The following is a 17,832-nucleotide window of genomic DNA, read 5'->3' on the forward strand; positions in this document are numbered from 1 at the left end:
ATCAATCAGTTATAAAAGAAAATAGTTGTCAGACCTATTAATAATGAAAATAATTGTTGGTTGCAGCCTTACAGTACTCCTATGATGGAATAATACTATCTTGTCCTCAATTTTCTGTGTGGAGTTTAATTAAACACAACTTTATAACAAATGAGTTGAACATAAACTAAAACAATTCAAGTCTTAAGACTAGATTCTGACACAGTCCCTCTTCAAGACCAGTATTATATTATATTGTTGGGTCGGTTTTACATTTTAGTGTTCATGTGAAAAGAAGCTCTAGCTGTGAAATAAAATCTAGTGGAGTAACAATTGTCCACCACATTAATATATATGAGGGGGGCAAATTATTTCCAACAATTTTCAATATAATGCGCTTCAGTACACCACTACCATCCACTACGACATCAATAATAAACACAAAGTAGAATTATCACCTTTCTCATAATGTCAACAAAAACTGAAAATGTATAAGCCTCGTAAAAAAAGTAGAATTTATGTCAGAACTGTTGTAATGGATTGCATTAGATTGCACAGGCGTTCCTAATAAAGTGCTCAGTGAGTGTACATTTAGGATATACTGCACATTTCTCACCAGCAGGGGGAAGCATTAAACAAACTATGCCAAGGAGGGATGTTTGCTGATTACATAAGTGTTGCTTCTTGGTTGTCTTTCACTATCACAATGATGCTCAAACATATTTAGACAAAAGGTTGTTTTGTTTAAAAAGTGATGTATACATAAAGAGAGTTCAAAGTAAGAGATGACTGAAAGCTTTTCACTGTGAAACATATGTGCAATAAAATAATTTTTTCAGTAAATATATATATTGTTATGACCCGGCTCATTGGCTGCACCAAAATAGGACACACACGATGCTTAGTTTTAACAGAAAATAAGTTTTAATAGAAAATAAGTTTATTAACACAAATAAACCAATTTAGACCAAATTAAACAAAATGAACTAAACATTCACAATATGGAGTGTGGAAATCAGTGTCAGTGACACCCACCCATACACCCACCAGTCTCAACAGCTATCGGATGGATTGCAATGAAATTTGGTACCTGTCCCCCTAAGGATTACATTTAATAACTTTTTTGAACCCTTCCCCTAGCCTTTCAACTAGTGCCATCATCAGGTCAAAACTTATTTCTTGTTCATGACCAAACCACTGCTATCATCCATAGATGTTCTTTGTGTTTAGTACTAATTTAGTAGTATGTTAGTAGCATGTTAGCATTGTCATTGCAAGCATTTAGTTCAAAGCACTGCTGTCCTGACTTCTTCTGTTAAAATGCAACTTTTCTAGTATGTTCAATATTGCACCAACAGTTTCACAGTTCCCTCAGTAAAAGTGTGACCTCTGGTCCTCCCGTAGCAAAGATTTTATAAATACTGAGGTCATGAATCAAAAAACCAAATCTCCTGCTGCTTAATGTGTTTGATGTGATGCTGGAATTGAATATCTCACTCTGTGTAAGTGTCATCTCAGTACTGTCTCCCACGCTTACTTCAGATAAGGCTGCAACTCTGGATTTTGGTCTATCTATTAATATGGTGATTATTTTCTCAATTGATCAATGTTTATTTTTTTTATACATCAGAAAATTGTGCAAAACACCCATCAAAATTTCCTACAAATGGTTAATTTTAACATTTGAGAATCTAGAACTATCAAATTATTGGCGTTTATTCTTAAAAATGACTGCAACAATTGATCAATTATCAAAATAGCTACCTGTTAATTTTCTGTTCATTGACTAATCAATTTATTGGGCTTTCCTTTCAGCTCTACTTTCAACATTTCATTACAAAACATGCTTAGTATGGCACAATATATGTTAAAAGAAAAACCTCAAAAACAAAAAGAAACAAACAAACAAAAAGAAAAAACAATTCAGTATTCTGAGTTGATTAGATTCAATGGATTAACATAAATTGAGTGGACAAATGCACTTCATCAGTCTAAATGTCTCTGGTCTGTACAAAGTTTGCCACATCCTGTTTATTTTTTTGTGCAACTACTGATACGTGACGTTACAATGAAGGTCAAGTTCATGTCAATCCCTCTAATTTTCTGTTGACTTCAAAACCGACCTCATCACGTAAAATGATCAGTTAAATCTTAAAAAACAGCTCTGAAGCAATCTAGTAATGAAGGTAAATATGCAACTACGTGATGTGACCACATCTTTCTACTCCTCTAATAATCTGAACTGCTGCATTCTGGACAAGCTGGAGATGTGACAGAAGACAAGCTCATAAAAGTATAACATACTGGTTAGATTTGTGAAGGTTATTTTTACTTTGGGGAAAGTTTTATTTTTCTTACTTTTGTCAAGTCCCAAACAGGAAGCATAAACTCCAACTGCATGTTTAATATGCTGAAAACTGCAGTTGCCTTTTACTTGTTTTGTGAAATATACAGTGACAGATCCCACCTAAACAAAGAAATCATTATTTGGTCATAATGGCTTGATGACCAGTTAGATGACCAAACACAAAGTTCAGGCAGTAAATGGAATAATATTGAGGGGCATGTTTTTTGTGACCTAGGTTACTTGCCATAGTAGGGAAATTGTGGAGAGGGTTAAAAAGAAGAGGAGAAAGAGTTTTTTGGGAGAAGTCAGTTGTATTAGTGGTTGCATATGCGGACACGTTGTGAGTAAACTGAGAACAGTAATTCATAAAATTACATAAAAGTTTACCTTCACCTCCATGGTATTCTGTGCAGCAGTGTAACAGAGGAGGGGTGAACAAGAGCTGAGTGACAATCATTAACTGAAGTGAACAAGTACGGTGTTAAAATGCCATTTCAAAAAAAAAAGAAAAAGAAAAAGAAAGAAGGGTGGATGATGTGTGTTTTCACAAAATGGCAACAATTTATATTATTACAATTATATTTTTACTGTTTACATGTCTGATATTATGCCAGGCACTGGGAGGTATGAAAAAGCTTCCAAATAGAGTTTCTACACACAGAACAAATAATGGGGATGAAATTTTGTCTTCGAGAGGGATTTTAGAAGAACACAACCCTGGATTGTGAGCAAAGGTTAAAATATCAGAATTGTTTTGAAAAGGAGAAATACCTGGATTGACCTTTCCCATGTCGACCCGTCCACAGAGTCAGGAAACAGCTAGTTAGACAATTACTTTTATTGACAAACTAAAATATAGATATACAAGCAAAAATTATTACTTTAAAAAAAACAGACAAACGTTTTTCCTACATTATAAAACCAGCTAAATTTTGCACATTTTACGTTTGGGTCTCAATTCTGGCACATCAAACATTGACAGAAAATTCATCAAATTACAACATGGAATAAAAGATTAGACCCATTAAAATTGCATTAAGGCAATCATTCATACCCTGCTGAAATCAAGCAAACTGCATCAAGCAAAGTGCATAAAACAAGTGTGTCGTAAAAGATATAAAGACAATTAAATGTATTAACACAATATAAGCAGTAATTTAGACAGCTCAAAGCTCTGAAACAGGAGGTCATCAACAAAGATGACTCCTAAATTTCATTACATGTACTGAACCAAACCTGAGGTGGAAGAATTCACAGTAGAATAAGAAAAAAAAGGTAACACTTTATTTTATTTTACTATACAAATGAAGAGACCTGTAAATTAAGTGTTACTGAAAAACTATATCTGAAGGTAGATAATGATCAGGAATAAAACAGCTTAATAATGATTAATCCACTAGCATTCAGTGCTCTGTGTGTTTCCTGACTTAGGCATGGTGTGTTGCTCTTGTGAGTTTTTCGGAGCCTTGAAGGACACCTTCATCCTCTTCACTGTCCTCTCGCTCCTGCAGAGGAACGTGTTCTTCACATGATCCCTGAAGTCCTTGGAGATAAAGTAGTAAACAAAAGGGTCGATGCAGCTGTTGAGACTAGCCAGGCACAGGGTGGTGATGTAAAATCCGTACAGGTTGTTGTCGGCCTTGCCCAACAGGAGGATATAGTGTACCAGTAGCATGATGTTACTGGGGGTGAAGCACACTAAAAACATAACCAACACTGTGATGATCAAGAACACAGCCTTCCGTCGCTTCTTGGTGATGGCAGCATCTGTCATGCTGTTCCTGAGAGCTTTGAGCATGAGGATGTAGGATATGATACACACAATAGTGGGAACAACAAATCCCAGAGTTCCCATTGTCAGGAAGTAGCCAGCTGCTATTTTCACCTGACTTTGCCTGGTGACATCATGGCAGGTAAGGATTTTTGGATTGAAGTTTGTTATTCTGACCTGTTGGTCATGCAGGTAGAGAGGGATGGTGATAAGCCAGACCACCACCCAGACTGTGATGGAGACGGCAACAGCTACACAGTTGTTTGTCTGCTGCTCAGACAGTGGGTGGACCACCGCCCAGTAACGCTGGACACTTATGCAGGTGATAAAGGTGATGGAGCAGTACATGTTGCTGTAGAAAAACGCCACCAGCACTTTGCACAGCCCTTCTCTGTAGATCCAGTTGTTGCCGTTGAAGTGGTATGATATCTTCAGGGGGACCCAGATTACAAAGAGCAAGTCAGCCAGAGCCAGGTTTGCCATGTAGATTGACGACGGGCGCTTTTTCTTGGTCCTGAAGAGGAATACCCATTGTTAGAGCCATTTGTATCTATGACTGTGTTAAGGTCACTCCCTGGTTGCCACAGTAGGTGGCGTATTGGACAGCAGCATATGGAAATGTATATGAAGAGGAAGAGGCAATTACTCCTCAGGTGTGCTGCTTACTGGGAGAAGCACACCGCCGTTTAGAGGCTAAACTTTAAGCCTTTTTGTTGTTTTCATGCAAGTTATAGATATAAGTGTATGCATAGCAAATGTCTTATTGGTGCACGTTGATAAATAAACACATCTGAAGCTTAAGTCCGAAGATGTTTGATTTAGTACATGGAGCCGCCGCATGACGACACGTCAATTGCATGTCCCGGTAACAGCCCCTCACTGTGGCTTAAGTTTTTTTTTTTGTTTTTGTCAAAATTTAGTCACTACATGTACCTTAGACCACATTTAACTTCCAATGTACAAATCGCTTTTCGTTTAAAGTTGGCACATTGCTTATGATGAACAGAACAGGCAAATATAAGAACACTGACTAAAGTGACATCTGCATTTAGATCTATGGGAAAGACATCATATAGACCTATGGGAGATGTTGGACCAAGGTGTTAGACAGCACTCTACACCACCATCATCAAAACACCAAATGAGGGAATATCTTTTAGAAGAATGTTGTTCCATCCCTCCAGTAGAGTTTCATAGACTTGTAGAATCAATGCCAAGGCTCATTGAAGCTGTTCTTTTGGCATGTGGTGGCCCAACACCTCACTAAGACACTTAATGATGTTTTTCCTTTATTTGTCATCCGTCTGTATGTGATATGCATGAGGTGAATGAGGAGGCATGAGGTGACTAGATCATATAACATCTTATGGCGCTCTGCCAAGTAACGAGGCTAGTGGGCCTCAATGTTAACTACACCACTTGGCGTTGGAAATTTAACTTGATTTTGGGATCCCCGCAGATAGTACCAAAATAACACAGAGACATGAATTCTGACGCTGGATGGGCAATTTATTGAACAATAGTTATAAAATCAGGTTTTGGGCAGTTTTATTCATACAACTCAATAAAAGCACAACAGTCCTAAAAAGAGGCAAAATGTTAGTGCCAACTTGCCATGAACGCTGCAGAACAAGATAAAATCGGTAAGTGTGAACCACCTCAAAATCTTTAGGACCAAGACATGTAGGGGGTTACCTTTAAAGACAGAGTTAAAGTGCAAACAGTTACAAGCAGTGAAGGGGAGAGGGGCACCAACGTCTGGCGGGAACACTAGGAAAAAGGGGCAAAAAGCTAAGGGGGCTGAGGTCAGGTCACATAAAGGACAAAAATATTAAAAAAAACATTAGCAAGTCCTAGCAGTTGGCACCAACATTCCCATGGCCATCCACCTATAAGCTGGATCCAGTTTATAAATGATGAACACATGTACAAAGAGGAGGCACAACTAGCAGCAAGGTAACACAGGCAAAAGAGCAGTGGCTATGCAAACCCTCAAACAACTCAGTATCTGGTAATCCAGATCTGGCTCCAGGGTCAGTGCTATCTCAAGCAACCACAGGAGATTCAAGGCAACCCAGGGGCATTATCAACTTACAATGCCTTCACTGTGATGAGCTCAACAGTTACAACAATTACCTTCAAAGCAGGTTATCCAGCCTGCAGGGCCTGGGCAACAGATTGTTTAAAATGCCTTCCAGGAGACGAGCCTGTTCCCTAACCACATGGGACAAAATGCATCAAGAGTGAGATCTGTGTACCTCCTACCAGTGAGCGGCAGAGGGAGGGGCTTCCATGGAGGGGAAAACAAGGAAAAAGATGGTGGCATGACTAGGCCGAAAGCCTACCTATCACAAGTGTTTAAAATAATATACGCTGACCAATCACAGATCATTTCTTTGTACCTTCAGAAACTCTAATAGATTAGCTTTGCTCTTTGTTCGTTGAGACAAGCTGATGCAAATTTTTGTGCGTGTTCTCTCTCCTTATTGTACAATAATCATTTTTAATCTTCAACCCAGCAGTGTTTTGTGTATTATTTCATATGTGTGTTTAGTGTTTTCAGACAATTTCCACATTATTTGGAGGTTTCCACTGAGATGTGGAGCTAGATTGAGTTCAAATGACTCCTAGAGCTCTTGTTGAGGAAGTGACAGGCTCAATTTATTACACAATGCCTTTTTGTGATCATGTTGCAGAGTTTTACCCAAAATGGCCACAAGATGGCTCTTTTGAAAAATCTCAGATAGCATTGCTGCAGGAATTTATAAATCCAATCAGGGCCTCCTGATTGGGATTATGAGTATATGTTTGAATGCCTTAGGGAATGGGATGCCATTGGTTGAAGGGTCTGTCATACAGGTCAGATGATTCACAACCGCCCTAAAACAACTATGGTCAGTGTTCAGTGGATGATTTCTTGGCTTGCCCACCATGAAGACATCCTTCACAGACAGGAGCTGGGGCTCTCCTTGGTGAACAGCATCGTGTGCAGGTGGGAGGTGGAGCTGCAGCAGGAGCATCTATAGCACCAGATAGCAGAGAAGATGCTGCAGCACCATCTACTGACCATTCACATCCATCATATACCGGTCTACTAGACCAAGCTTTGAAGACACCTACATTGACACCTCAAGAGACACCATGTCTTTCTACTCCTATATGATGCCCAGTAACAATGCAGAAAAAAGCACATGCTAACCAGCCCATGATGTCAACTCCAACATTGGATTTTTCATCTATAGCTGTAGAAGGAGGAGCATTTAGAGGTTCTTTGGTAAGTGCATTTCTTGCGCCAATGCTAGAATGCCCCAGTGGAGCTGGGAGTGTTCAACATGTTTATAGACCCTGGAATTTAACAGAATTACAGGCTATTTTGAAAGATTTGTGGCAAAACATTTGCAACTGCCCTCAAGAAGATGGTAGTGCAGTGCAAACCTATTTCAGCAGAATTGGAACATGTTTGTGTTACCAAGTTGGATCTCGTCTGGGGAGAAGTCAAACCAGCTAATTGGGACTCAGCTGCTCCATGTGAAACTGCAAAAACCTCTCCTTACCAAACCCAGTTGACTGCCTTGTCTCCAACTTGTTATGCATAGCAGCCACGATCAACCTTCCGATACCACCAATGATTCTGTGTGGGAGAGACAGTTCATTCAGACCCTGGTGGATGGTCTGTGCCCAGAGATAAGAGTCATTTTTATCAGGCATTGTGTGGCATGGCAGTGTGCCAGACTGAATGACGTTAAGAGATATTGTATAAGGGCTGAGACTGTTGTTCAAGATGAAAGAAACCAATAAATGAAGAAATGAAGAAATCCAACAGCAGCCAAGAAGCTTCAGCTGGTCCTGCCTGCCTACTATGCTTCAGCTGACAGAGGCCGTGGATGAGGAGCTTCTCTTCTGACAACAAAGAAGAAAGCAATATCTGCTGGAGGTGTCATCAAATGGGTCACTGGGCCAAAGATTGTACTGCCATAATGCCAGAGGAATGGGATAGCGAATGAGGAACATCACGCCCACCACCTGGCAATATGTCTGTGAGCAGATTGTTTGGAGATAGGAATCAATCATCTCAAGGGTTATGACCATCTATGCAAGCTTTAAATCTTGCCACCATTTGTCAGGAGGATCTTGAACAACCCCAAATAAGTGATTCTGAAAATGGTTTAGTATTGAAAAATCTGATGCTGTTGACGATTCTTTGACTGTTATGGAATGCCACTCCCCGACTGTTTCCAAGTATGATTATTGTTGGAATATAGACTATTTTTAGCTATACAAGAGTTGTATGATTTTGTTGAGGCTCATAATGGTGAAGTATTTGTGAAACATGACTCACACACGTATAAGTGCGTGTCTCATGTGACACAGGAAGATGGAGATGTATGGTTTGAAAAAGTGAGATGAACAAATAGTTAATGATGATGTATTATAACTACCAGGGTGTTGAAGAGATGGATTCCATACCACCACACATCGTAAGTGCTAGTAACCTCTCCATGGTGGTGACCCTCTACTGTACGCAAAGTACATGAGTTGTACACTGAACTTCTTCAGAATTATGGTGGTGATATCTACGTGTAACAATGTTTGAATGTTTTGGTTTAGACCATGCATTGGGATGCTTTCATTTTACTATATCTTGAGTTTCTATTGAAATTTGTTAGTCATTAGCTCATATGCTTAGCATTGGGTGTAGACTTTAAAATGCTATTACCTTAATCAGTATGTAGTGTCTTACATTAATACCTAAGAGTTAAGTTGCATAAGTTGCATCACTTATATTTTTTATATGCATTTATTTTCTTATTTTTGATGGTTAGGGAGTATACTCTGAGTAGTGATAAGTGTAATGCCTATATATATGTTATTATCTTTAATTGACTAGGCAGAATTTGCCAGTGACACAAATTATGGATGACATAGCACCCACAAAAACTAAGTTTATTTCTGGAGGAAATGCGTTGAGTCTATCTGCACTCCAGAACGACCCACTGAAGCATAATGTACTGCTTTCCAAAATAGGAGTGTAATATGCCACTTTCCAAAACCGTTAAAAATCACTTTTAAAAAATAATGATGGTTTATGATGTGACAACTCTGTGATTAAGGTCTGGTTAGGTTTAGGCACAAAAACCACTTGGTTAAAATGATCACTTGAAATGTGGTTTCTTCCTCCTTAAACATGACACTCATGGTTGAAACGTGAAGCAAATAGCGGTCTCCTTCCCCTAAGTCCATTATTGCCCTTAAAACCAATTATCTTGCTATCTACCCAACCTGCCTCCTCCTACTAAGGAAGTCACCTAATGTCACCTGAACAGCATCACTTCCCTGGGTCTTAATTACTACGGCCACTAGATGGCATCAGTCATTCAAATGTAACTCTAGGTCATTTGTGACGCATGAATTTACAACCTATAATGTCCTTTTTTTGGGAGGACAGGCTTGATCCCTCAAATAAGCTTCAGATAAACTTTTAAATGCATTTTTGCACAAAATGACTGTGTGGACACACTGTGGATTTTGAAAGAGATCTTTTAATAGCCAGTATGAAGAGGAGGAATGATTACAGCCTGGAAAACCTCTTTTACTGTTCAAATGGGCACCTGAGTGTTGTGTTAAGACACAATGGAAAAATGGTGAAAGCCTTTATTTAATATTACCTCTATAATAAAAGAGCTGACCACATTATGAGTGTGTTTCAAGCTGCATCATGCTGAGTCCCTGCACGATGAGACACAGAAGCTCCAGCAGCACTTCTGGTGAGAAATCTTGTCTGTCCCACTGATCTCTCAGCTCTGTCAGAGTCTGATCGGTCAAACAGAGGAGCTCGGCCGCCCAGCGGAGCTCTCCTCCCTCCTGCAGGGAGACGGGCAGAGACTCTGGGAGTTTGACCTGAGCTTTCTCCTTCAGACTGTTCACCTGGACAACAAGACAAGACACAGACAGACAGAGAAAGATGTCCTTGAATGTTGCTGTGATGAGACCAATACAATTTAGAGTATGTCAATCCTTCCAGGAAATTGTGATTTTGCGAACGCAATAATTAACACAAATTCAAGAAATCTCCACAATATTTGCGAGAGCTTGCAATTTTATGAAATAACCACAACTTTTCTACGTGAAATGGCCAAATAACTTGGGATTTGCTTGTGATTTTGACCAGTTGTGGCATTTGGTGTGGTGGTAACTTACGTTATTGCAGCACATTCAGCAAGTATTCAGGTGGAAGATGGACAAATCTCACCTACCAACAAAAATGATGCCATAGACGAGCAAAACATTTCCCAAATGTTTCCAAAGGAGGTTTGATTCAGTTAGTCAGAAGAACACAAGCTGATGTTGTTCAGATAGCAAAGATGGACATAATCTACCTCATACATAAAAATGGGCACTTTGGAAATGAAACTGTATTTTTTACATTAATGCATTTATTTCAATGGCATTATGGACTAATTTTTGTATGGTTCTAATGTTGAGGTGAAAGTTTATTTAATAAAATATTTAATTTTTTATATAACTTTGAGCCCATCGTTCTCATGTTCAGAATATATATTTAAAAATAAATACTGAAATATGTTTGTTTCTGTGATATCTAGTATGCTTTTTATCGAGGGAAATGATTACATATGACTCTTCATTGGTAGTAGGTTTTTTAAAAATCACATTATTTTCCTTTGCTTGCACTTTTTCTAAATTCCTGCAATTTTACCGCAAAAAGACTGCATAAAAAATTGCCAATAGTATCGTAATTGTCAAACAGTCTCTGCAAAATCAAACATTTTTTGCTGCAATAATCACAAAAAACTGCAAAATCCTGGAGGGACTGGCATGTAGATGTTAGTGAGGGAATAAACCAACCAGCTGCTGGAGGACTCTCAGTGTTTTAAGACTGCAGGTAGCCAGAAGAGCAGCAGCATTGTCTGGTAGAGCTGAGGAGAAAAAATAACAGAGAAAAATCTTTATTTCATTCATCATGTGCTGTAGAATCTGTCAAATCAGTGTGTAGTGTGTGTCAGTCCATACCGTCCATGGCGCTGACTAGCAGGTGAGCAGCATCCTTCTGAGAATTGGAGACTTCAGAAACATCAAGAAGATCCATGAATGAAGAGACAGCTGGAGACTCTGGACACTCAAACACTCCTTTACTGCTCTGATCCAACTGAAGAGGGGAAACAGAGGAAGAGATGTGTCTGCTGACTGATGAAGTCAAACCTTGAAGGACAGGTTCCGGTTGTTTCAAGTCTGTCTTAATGCAGTACTGACGTGTTCATATGTGCTATTTATTCATTTTTAAAGATCACAAACATATATCATGTTTCCAGTAAGTGATAAATGTTCCCTTCAGAAACCTCTGGAGGACCACACATAGCTTCACACAGGTTTCACCCTGACTGTTGAACATTGGTCTTACTGTTTCCACCAGTAGAGAGAGAGCTTCTCTGTCGTGCAGAAGCTCACTGAGTGTTGTCAGCAGATCACGACGTCTCGACTCATGAAGTTCTTCCAGTGGCTGGAGAAGAGCTGCTTTATCAAATATGTCTGCAGGAAACACAACAGCAGTTACCATTTAATCCAGTGAGTCAAGTAGTAAAGTTCAACACAACGTAACGAAGTTCGATGTAATGATGCTAAATGTGCATCTGATATCAGGTTTTCACTGCCTGTCAGGAAAATAAATATTTTTACATGATGTTGATTACAACATTAAAAAAAAACAAACAGCCATCTTCTGCCCTCCTCATATACGTCCAGACTACTTTTTATACTGATTTCTGATCACCCTAATTACTGTAGTTGTGTAACCATTTCTAGTCTTTTCTCTGTATGTTTCCTGCATGATGATGTAGTACAGTCTCTGCATTGCACTGATGATAATAATAATAATAATAATAATAATAATAATAATAATAATAATAATAATAATAATAACAATAATAATAATAATATTCCGCCAGTCCCTCCATGAAATTGTGATTTTGAGATCACAATCATTAACACAAATTCAATCTCTCTCTCTCTCTATTTGTGATTTGCAAGAGCTTGCAATTTTGCAAAAAATTCCACAGCTTTCTCACATGAAATGGGCAAATCAACAGACTGTTTGTGATTTGGACCAATGATGAGATTTTGTGTCATGGTAAGTTATGTCATTGCAGTGGAGGTAGTGAAGGAGGTAGGAAGTGATTAGATTTTACTCTTCATTACTTTGGAGAAAGTTTTATTTTCTTACTTTTGTCAAGACCCAAACAGGAAGCACAAACTCCAACTGCATGTTTAATATGTTGAAAACTGCAGTTGCCTTTTATTACGTGCTTTATGAAATCTACAGTAACAGTTAAAGTAAAGTTCTTCAACGTGCTGTAAGGCAGTAAATGGAATAATATTGAGGGGCATGTTTTTTGTGACCTAGGTTACTTGCCATAGTAGGGAAATTGTGGAGAGGGTTAAAAAGAAGAGGAGAAGAAGAGTTTTTTTTTGGGAGAAATCAATTGTATTATTGGTTGCATATGCTAACATGTTGTGTGTAAACTGAGAACAGTGATAAATAAAGTTCAGTAAAAGTTTACCTTCACCTCCCGTGGTATTCTGTGCAGCAGTGTAACAGAGGAGGAGTGAACAAGAGCTGAGTGACAATCATTAACTGAAGTGAACAATTACGGTGTTAAAATGCCATTTCAAAAGAAAAGAAGAAAAAACAAAGAAGGGTGGATGATGTGTGTTTTCACAAAATGGCAACAAATTAATTGATATTTTTACAGTTGGACAAAGAAAGAGACATTTCTGACATTATGCCAGGCCCTGGGAGGTATGAAAAATCTTCTACACACAGAATAAATAATTGGGATGAAATTTTGTCTTTGAGGGGAATTTTAGAAGAACACAACCCTGGATTGTGAGCAAAGGTTAAAATATCAGGATTGTTTTGAAAATGAGAAATACCTGGATTGACCTTTCCCATGTCGACCCATCCACAGAGTCAGGAAACTGCTAGTTAGACAATGACTTTTATTGACAAACTAAAATGTAGATATACAAGCAAAAATTATTACTTTAAAAAAACACAGACAAACTTTTATCCATTACAACATGGAATAAAAGATTAAAACTGCATAAAGGCATTCATTCATATCCTGCTGAAATCAAGCAAACTGCATCAAGCAAAGTGCATAAAACAAGTGTGTTGTAAAAGATATAAAGACAATTAAATGTATTAAAACAATATAAGCAGTAATTTAGACAGTTCAAAGCTCTGAAACAGGAGGTCATTGCCAAAGATGACTCCTAAATTTCCTTACATGCACTGAACCAAACCTGAGGTGGAAGAAGTCACAGTAGAATAAGAAAAAAAGGTAACACTTTATTTTATTTTACTATACAAATGAAGAGACCTGTAAATTAAGTGTTACTGAAAAGCAATATCTGAAGGGAGATAATGATCAGGAATAAAACAGTTTAATAATGATTAATCCACTAGCATTCAGTGCTCTGTGTGTCTCCTGACTTAGGCGTGGTGTGTTGCTCTTGTGAGTTTTTCGGAGCCCTGTAGGACACCTTCATCCTCTTCACTGTTCTCTCACTCCTGCAGAGGAACGTGTTCTTCACATGATCCCTGAAGTCCTTGGAGATAAAGTAGTAAACAAAAGGGTCGATGCAGCTGTTGAGACTAGCCAGGCACAGGGTGGTGATGTAAAATCCGTACAGGTGGTTGTCGGCCCCGCTCAACAGGAGGATATAGTGTACCAGGAGCATGATGTTACTGGGGGTGAAGCACACTAAAAACATAACCAACACTGTGATGATCAAGAACACAGCCTTCCGTCGCCTCTTGGTGATGGCAGCATCTGTCATGCTGTTCCTGAGAGCTTTGAGCATGAGGATGTAGGATATGATACACACAATAGTGGGAACAACAAATCCCAGAGTTCCCATTGTCAAGAAGTAGCCAGCTGATATTCCCACCTGACTTTCCCTGGTGACATCATGGCAGGTAAGGATTTTTGGATTGAAGTTTGTTATTCTGACCTGTTGGTCATGCAGGTAGAGAGGGATGGTGATAAGCCAGACCACCACCCAGACTGTGATGGAGACAGCAACGGGTATGCGGTTGTCCCTCTGCTGCTCAGACAGTGGGTGGACCACCGCCCAGTAACGCTGGACACTTATGCAGGTGATAAAGGCGATGGAGCAGTACATGTTGCTGTAGAAAAACGCCACCAGCACTTTGCACAGCCCTTCTCCGTAGATCCAGTTGTTGCCGTTGAAGTGGTATGATATCTTCAGGGGGACCCAGATGACAAAGAGCAAGTCAGCCAGAGCCAGGTTTGCCATGTAGATCGACGACGGGTGCTTTTTCTTGGTCCTGAAGAGGAATACCCATATTGCCATGGCGTTGGTGGGCAGCCCCACAACAAACACAATGATGTAGATGATTGGGAGGAAGACAGTTGTAAGATGACTGCTCAGGATTTCTTTGTCTTGGGAGCTGACTTCTACCCCATCTGGGCTCTCTATACCAGGGACGTCTTCTTCTGTTGTGAAGTGACGATATGAAAACATGTGAAAAGCAGAAGTATGCAGGTTTACATGGAGGAAAAAACTATAATTTGACTACATCTGAAACTCAAATGTGAGCTGCACTCTGTTACTTTCAGCTGTGAGCATTTTGATCTGTTTTCTACTTGTAATAATAGTCCTCTGAGCTTTAGTCAGCAGCATTACAACAACATCCATTTTACATATAACTTTATTATAAATTTTGATCAAAGTAAAAACTTGAACATATTTCATTGTCATGAATGGATATAGAATGAAGCAATATTACTAGATATATATAACTAATATAACTACACAAAAAGGAAACATTATGTAGCTACTGTACTCTCACTGGGACCATCCCATCATATGAACTTTAATGAAGTGGTTAAAATAGGACAGAAAGAAATTAGGACAATCCCAAGAAATACATAAAGATTATAAAAGATCAGTTTCTTTTCTTTGCACTATATGAAAATCACACTACTTCATGCATTGGCACTGAATGCTACAAGTGAATGAAAATAGTTATTGCAAATTAGTTGCATAAATGTAGGGCTTAAATCGTGAATAATATTTGGCAAGAGGTTGATTGTGGTGGGAGAGGTTTGAGTTTCATTCTGCTGAGAAAACATTTTCTTTTCAAACAAAACTTTATATTATGTGTTTCGTACATAAATAACTATATATATATACCCTAAAAGCCATACATGGATACCACATGGATACTACTCCTATAGTTTATTCGTGTGTAGTTGGTGGAGTTTGACATATTTCTTTTTTTCTTTTCTTTTTGGTGATGAAACTACTGCAATTTCCCAAAACTTGGGTATCCAAGTTAGTGAAATTGAGAAAACACATTTATGTCACTTTTTGTGCAAAGAGTACATCATTTCCATTTAAATTCTGCGTTAATTTCATGTAATTTTGGATAAGATGTTGGCTTTGGTGCTGCAACAAACATGAAGAGATGAGACAGTAAAAAGTGAGCTTGAGGTAAAGGGAGGCTGAGGTGAAGGTATAGTACATGGTAAAGCACAGCTGATGGTAGAAGTGGACATTGTAAACATTAGAATTACAACCGAATGTTATATATTAGGAGAATTTATTTGCAGTCACTCACCTTTTACACCTTCTTTACCTGGTACACCACCTTGACCTAGAATAACAAAAGACAAAGAAATTTACACACATGTAATAAAGGAGTGTATACTACTACTATGCAGAATAACATGTTTATACACACATTACAAACAGGGATTTTGTAGGTTCTTTGATTTGTTTTATTAAAGCATCCATTTCCATCTAAACTGGTTGTAGCTTTGCAGCAATATCAGCAGAGGTGTAAGAGGTACAGGACAGGAGATGAGGTTCACGTCAAATAAAAAAGTATAATGTTTTTTCCCCTCTAGTTTTCCATTTGAATCAATACAGAATAAAGCAATATAACTAAATATAATGAGCAGAAACATTATGTACTGTATCCTCAATGGGACTATCCCATAATATGAACTTTAATTAACTGGTTAAAATAGGACAAAACGAAATTGGGAAAATTCCACAAAATAAATGATGATTATAAAAGATCAGTTTCTTTTCTTTGCACTATATGAACATCACACTACTTCATGCATTGGCACTGAATGTTATGAGTGAATGAAAATAGTTATTGCAAATCAGTTGTGTAAATGTCGGGCTTAAATAGTGAATAATATTTGGCAAGAGGTTGATTGTGGTGGGAGAGGTTTGAGTTTCATACTGCTTAGAAAACATTTTCTTTTCAAACAAAATTTTATACGATATGTTTCGTAAATAAATAACTATATATATATACACCCTAAAAGCCATATATGAATACCACATGTTAGCATATATGACAATAATTCAATGTAGTTCTGACCTAAATATCATTTAATTTTTTTTTCCTCCTATAATTTATTCATGTGTAGTTGGTGGAGTTTGACATATTTCTTTTTTTCTTTTCTTTTTGGTGGTGAAACTACTGCAATTTCCCAAAACTTGGGTATCCAAGTTAGTGAAATTGAGAAAACACATTTATGTCACTTTTTGTGCAAAGAGTACATCATTTCCATTTAAATTCTGCGTTAATTTCATGTAATTTTGGATAAGATGTTGGCTTTGGTGCTGCAACAAACATGAAGAGATGAGACAGTAAAAAGTGAGCTTGAGGTAAAGGGAGGCTGAGGTGAAGGTATAGTACATGGTAAAGCACAGCTGATGGTAGAAGTAGACATTGTAAACATTAGAATTACAACTGAATGTTATTTATTAGTAGAATTTATTTTACAGTCACTTACTTGGTTCATATTCACCTGGAATAACAAAAGACAAAGAAATTTACACGCATGTAATAAAGGAGTGTATACTACTACTATGCAGAATAACATGTTTATACACATATCTTGGTCTCCTATGAAGTGACAATATGAAAACATGTGAAAAGCAGAAGTATGCAGGTTTACATGCAGGAACAAACTATAATTTGACTACATCTGAAACTCAAATGTGAGCTGCACTCTGTTCCTTTCAGCTGTGAGCATTTTGATCTGTTTCCCACTTGTAATAATAGTCCTCTGAGCTTTAGTCAGCAGCATTACAACAACATCCATTTTACATATAACTTTATCATATATTTTGATCAAAGTAAAAACTTGAACATATTTCATTGTCATGAATGGATACAGAATGAAGCAATATTACTAAATATATATAACTAATATAACTACATAGAAAGGAAACATTATGTAGCTACTGTACCCTGACTGGGACCATCCCATCATATGAACTTTAATTAACTGGTTAAAATAGGACAGAAAGAAATTAGGACAATCCCAAGAAACAAATTAAGATTATAATAGATCAGTTTCTTTTCTTTGCACTATATGAACATCACACTATTTCATGCATTAGCACTGAATGCTACAAGTGAATGAAAATAGTTATTGCAAATCAGTTGCATAAATGTAGGGCTTAAATAGTGAATAATATTTGGCAAGAGGTTGATTGTGGTGGGAGAGGTTTGAGTTTCATTCTGCTGAGAAAACATTTTCTTTTCAAACAAAATTTCATATTATATATTTCGTACATAAATAACTATATATATACCCTAAAAGCCATACATGAATACAACATGTTTATGTGTACAATGGCAATAACTCAATATAGTTCTGACCTG

At 37.8% G+C, this 17,832-nt stretch overlaps 4 protein-coding genes across 4 annotated transcripts in view; 1 reads left to right on the forward strand and 3 right to left on the reverse strand.

Annotated features, from left to right (window-relative positions):
* Nucleotides 1-17,832, forward strand: part of LOC122968041 (oocyte zinc finger protein XlCOF6-like) — an 813,118-nt gene that overhangs the window by 699,568 nt on the left and 95,718 nt on the right. The window lies entirely within an intron of this gene.
* On the reverse strand, nt 3,723-4,631 carry LOC122968956 (proteinase-activated receptor 2-like; the record flags this gene model as incomplete). The annotated part of the gene is made up of 1 exon (XM_044334503.1): nt 3,723-4,631. A coding segment is annotated over one exon (909 nt), but the record flags the coding sequence as incomplete, so codon positions are not given.
* LOC122968057 overlaps nt 9,641-17,832 on the reverse strand; it is a 64,407-nt gene continuing 56,215 nt past the window's right edge. The window contains exon 10 of the mRNA XM_044333003.1: nt 9,641-10,022. Coding sequence (XP_044188938.1) covers nt 9,789-10,022 — 234 coding nt within the window. The 3' untranslated portion in view covers nt 9,641-9,788. The remainder of the gene's footprint in view (nt 10,023-17,832) is intronic.
* Nucleotides 13,209-14,660, reverse strand: LOC122968957 (proteinase-activated receptor 2-like). Its single transcript, XM_044334504.1, has one exon. It carries the CDS (start codon nt 14,658-14,660, stop codon nt 13,575-13,577), a length of 1,086 nt encoding a protein of 361 aa, XP_044190439.1. The 3' UTR covers nt 13,209-13,574.

Source organism: Thunnus albacares, chromosome 18, assembly GCF_914725855.1.
Source record: "Thunnus albacares chromosome 18, fThuAlb1.1, whole genome shotgun sequence".
Lineage (NCBI taxonomy): Eukaryota > Metazoa > Chordata > Actinopteri > Scombriformes > Scombridae > Thunnus > Thunnus albacares.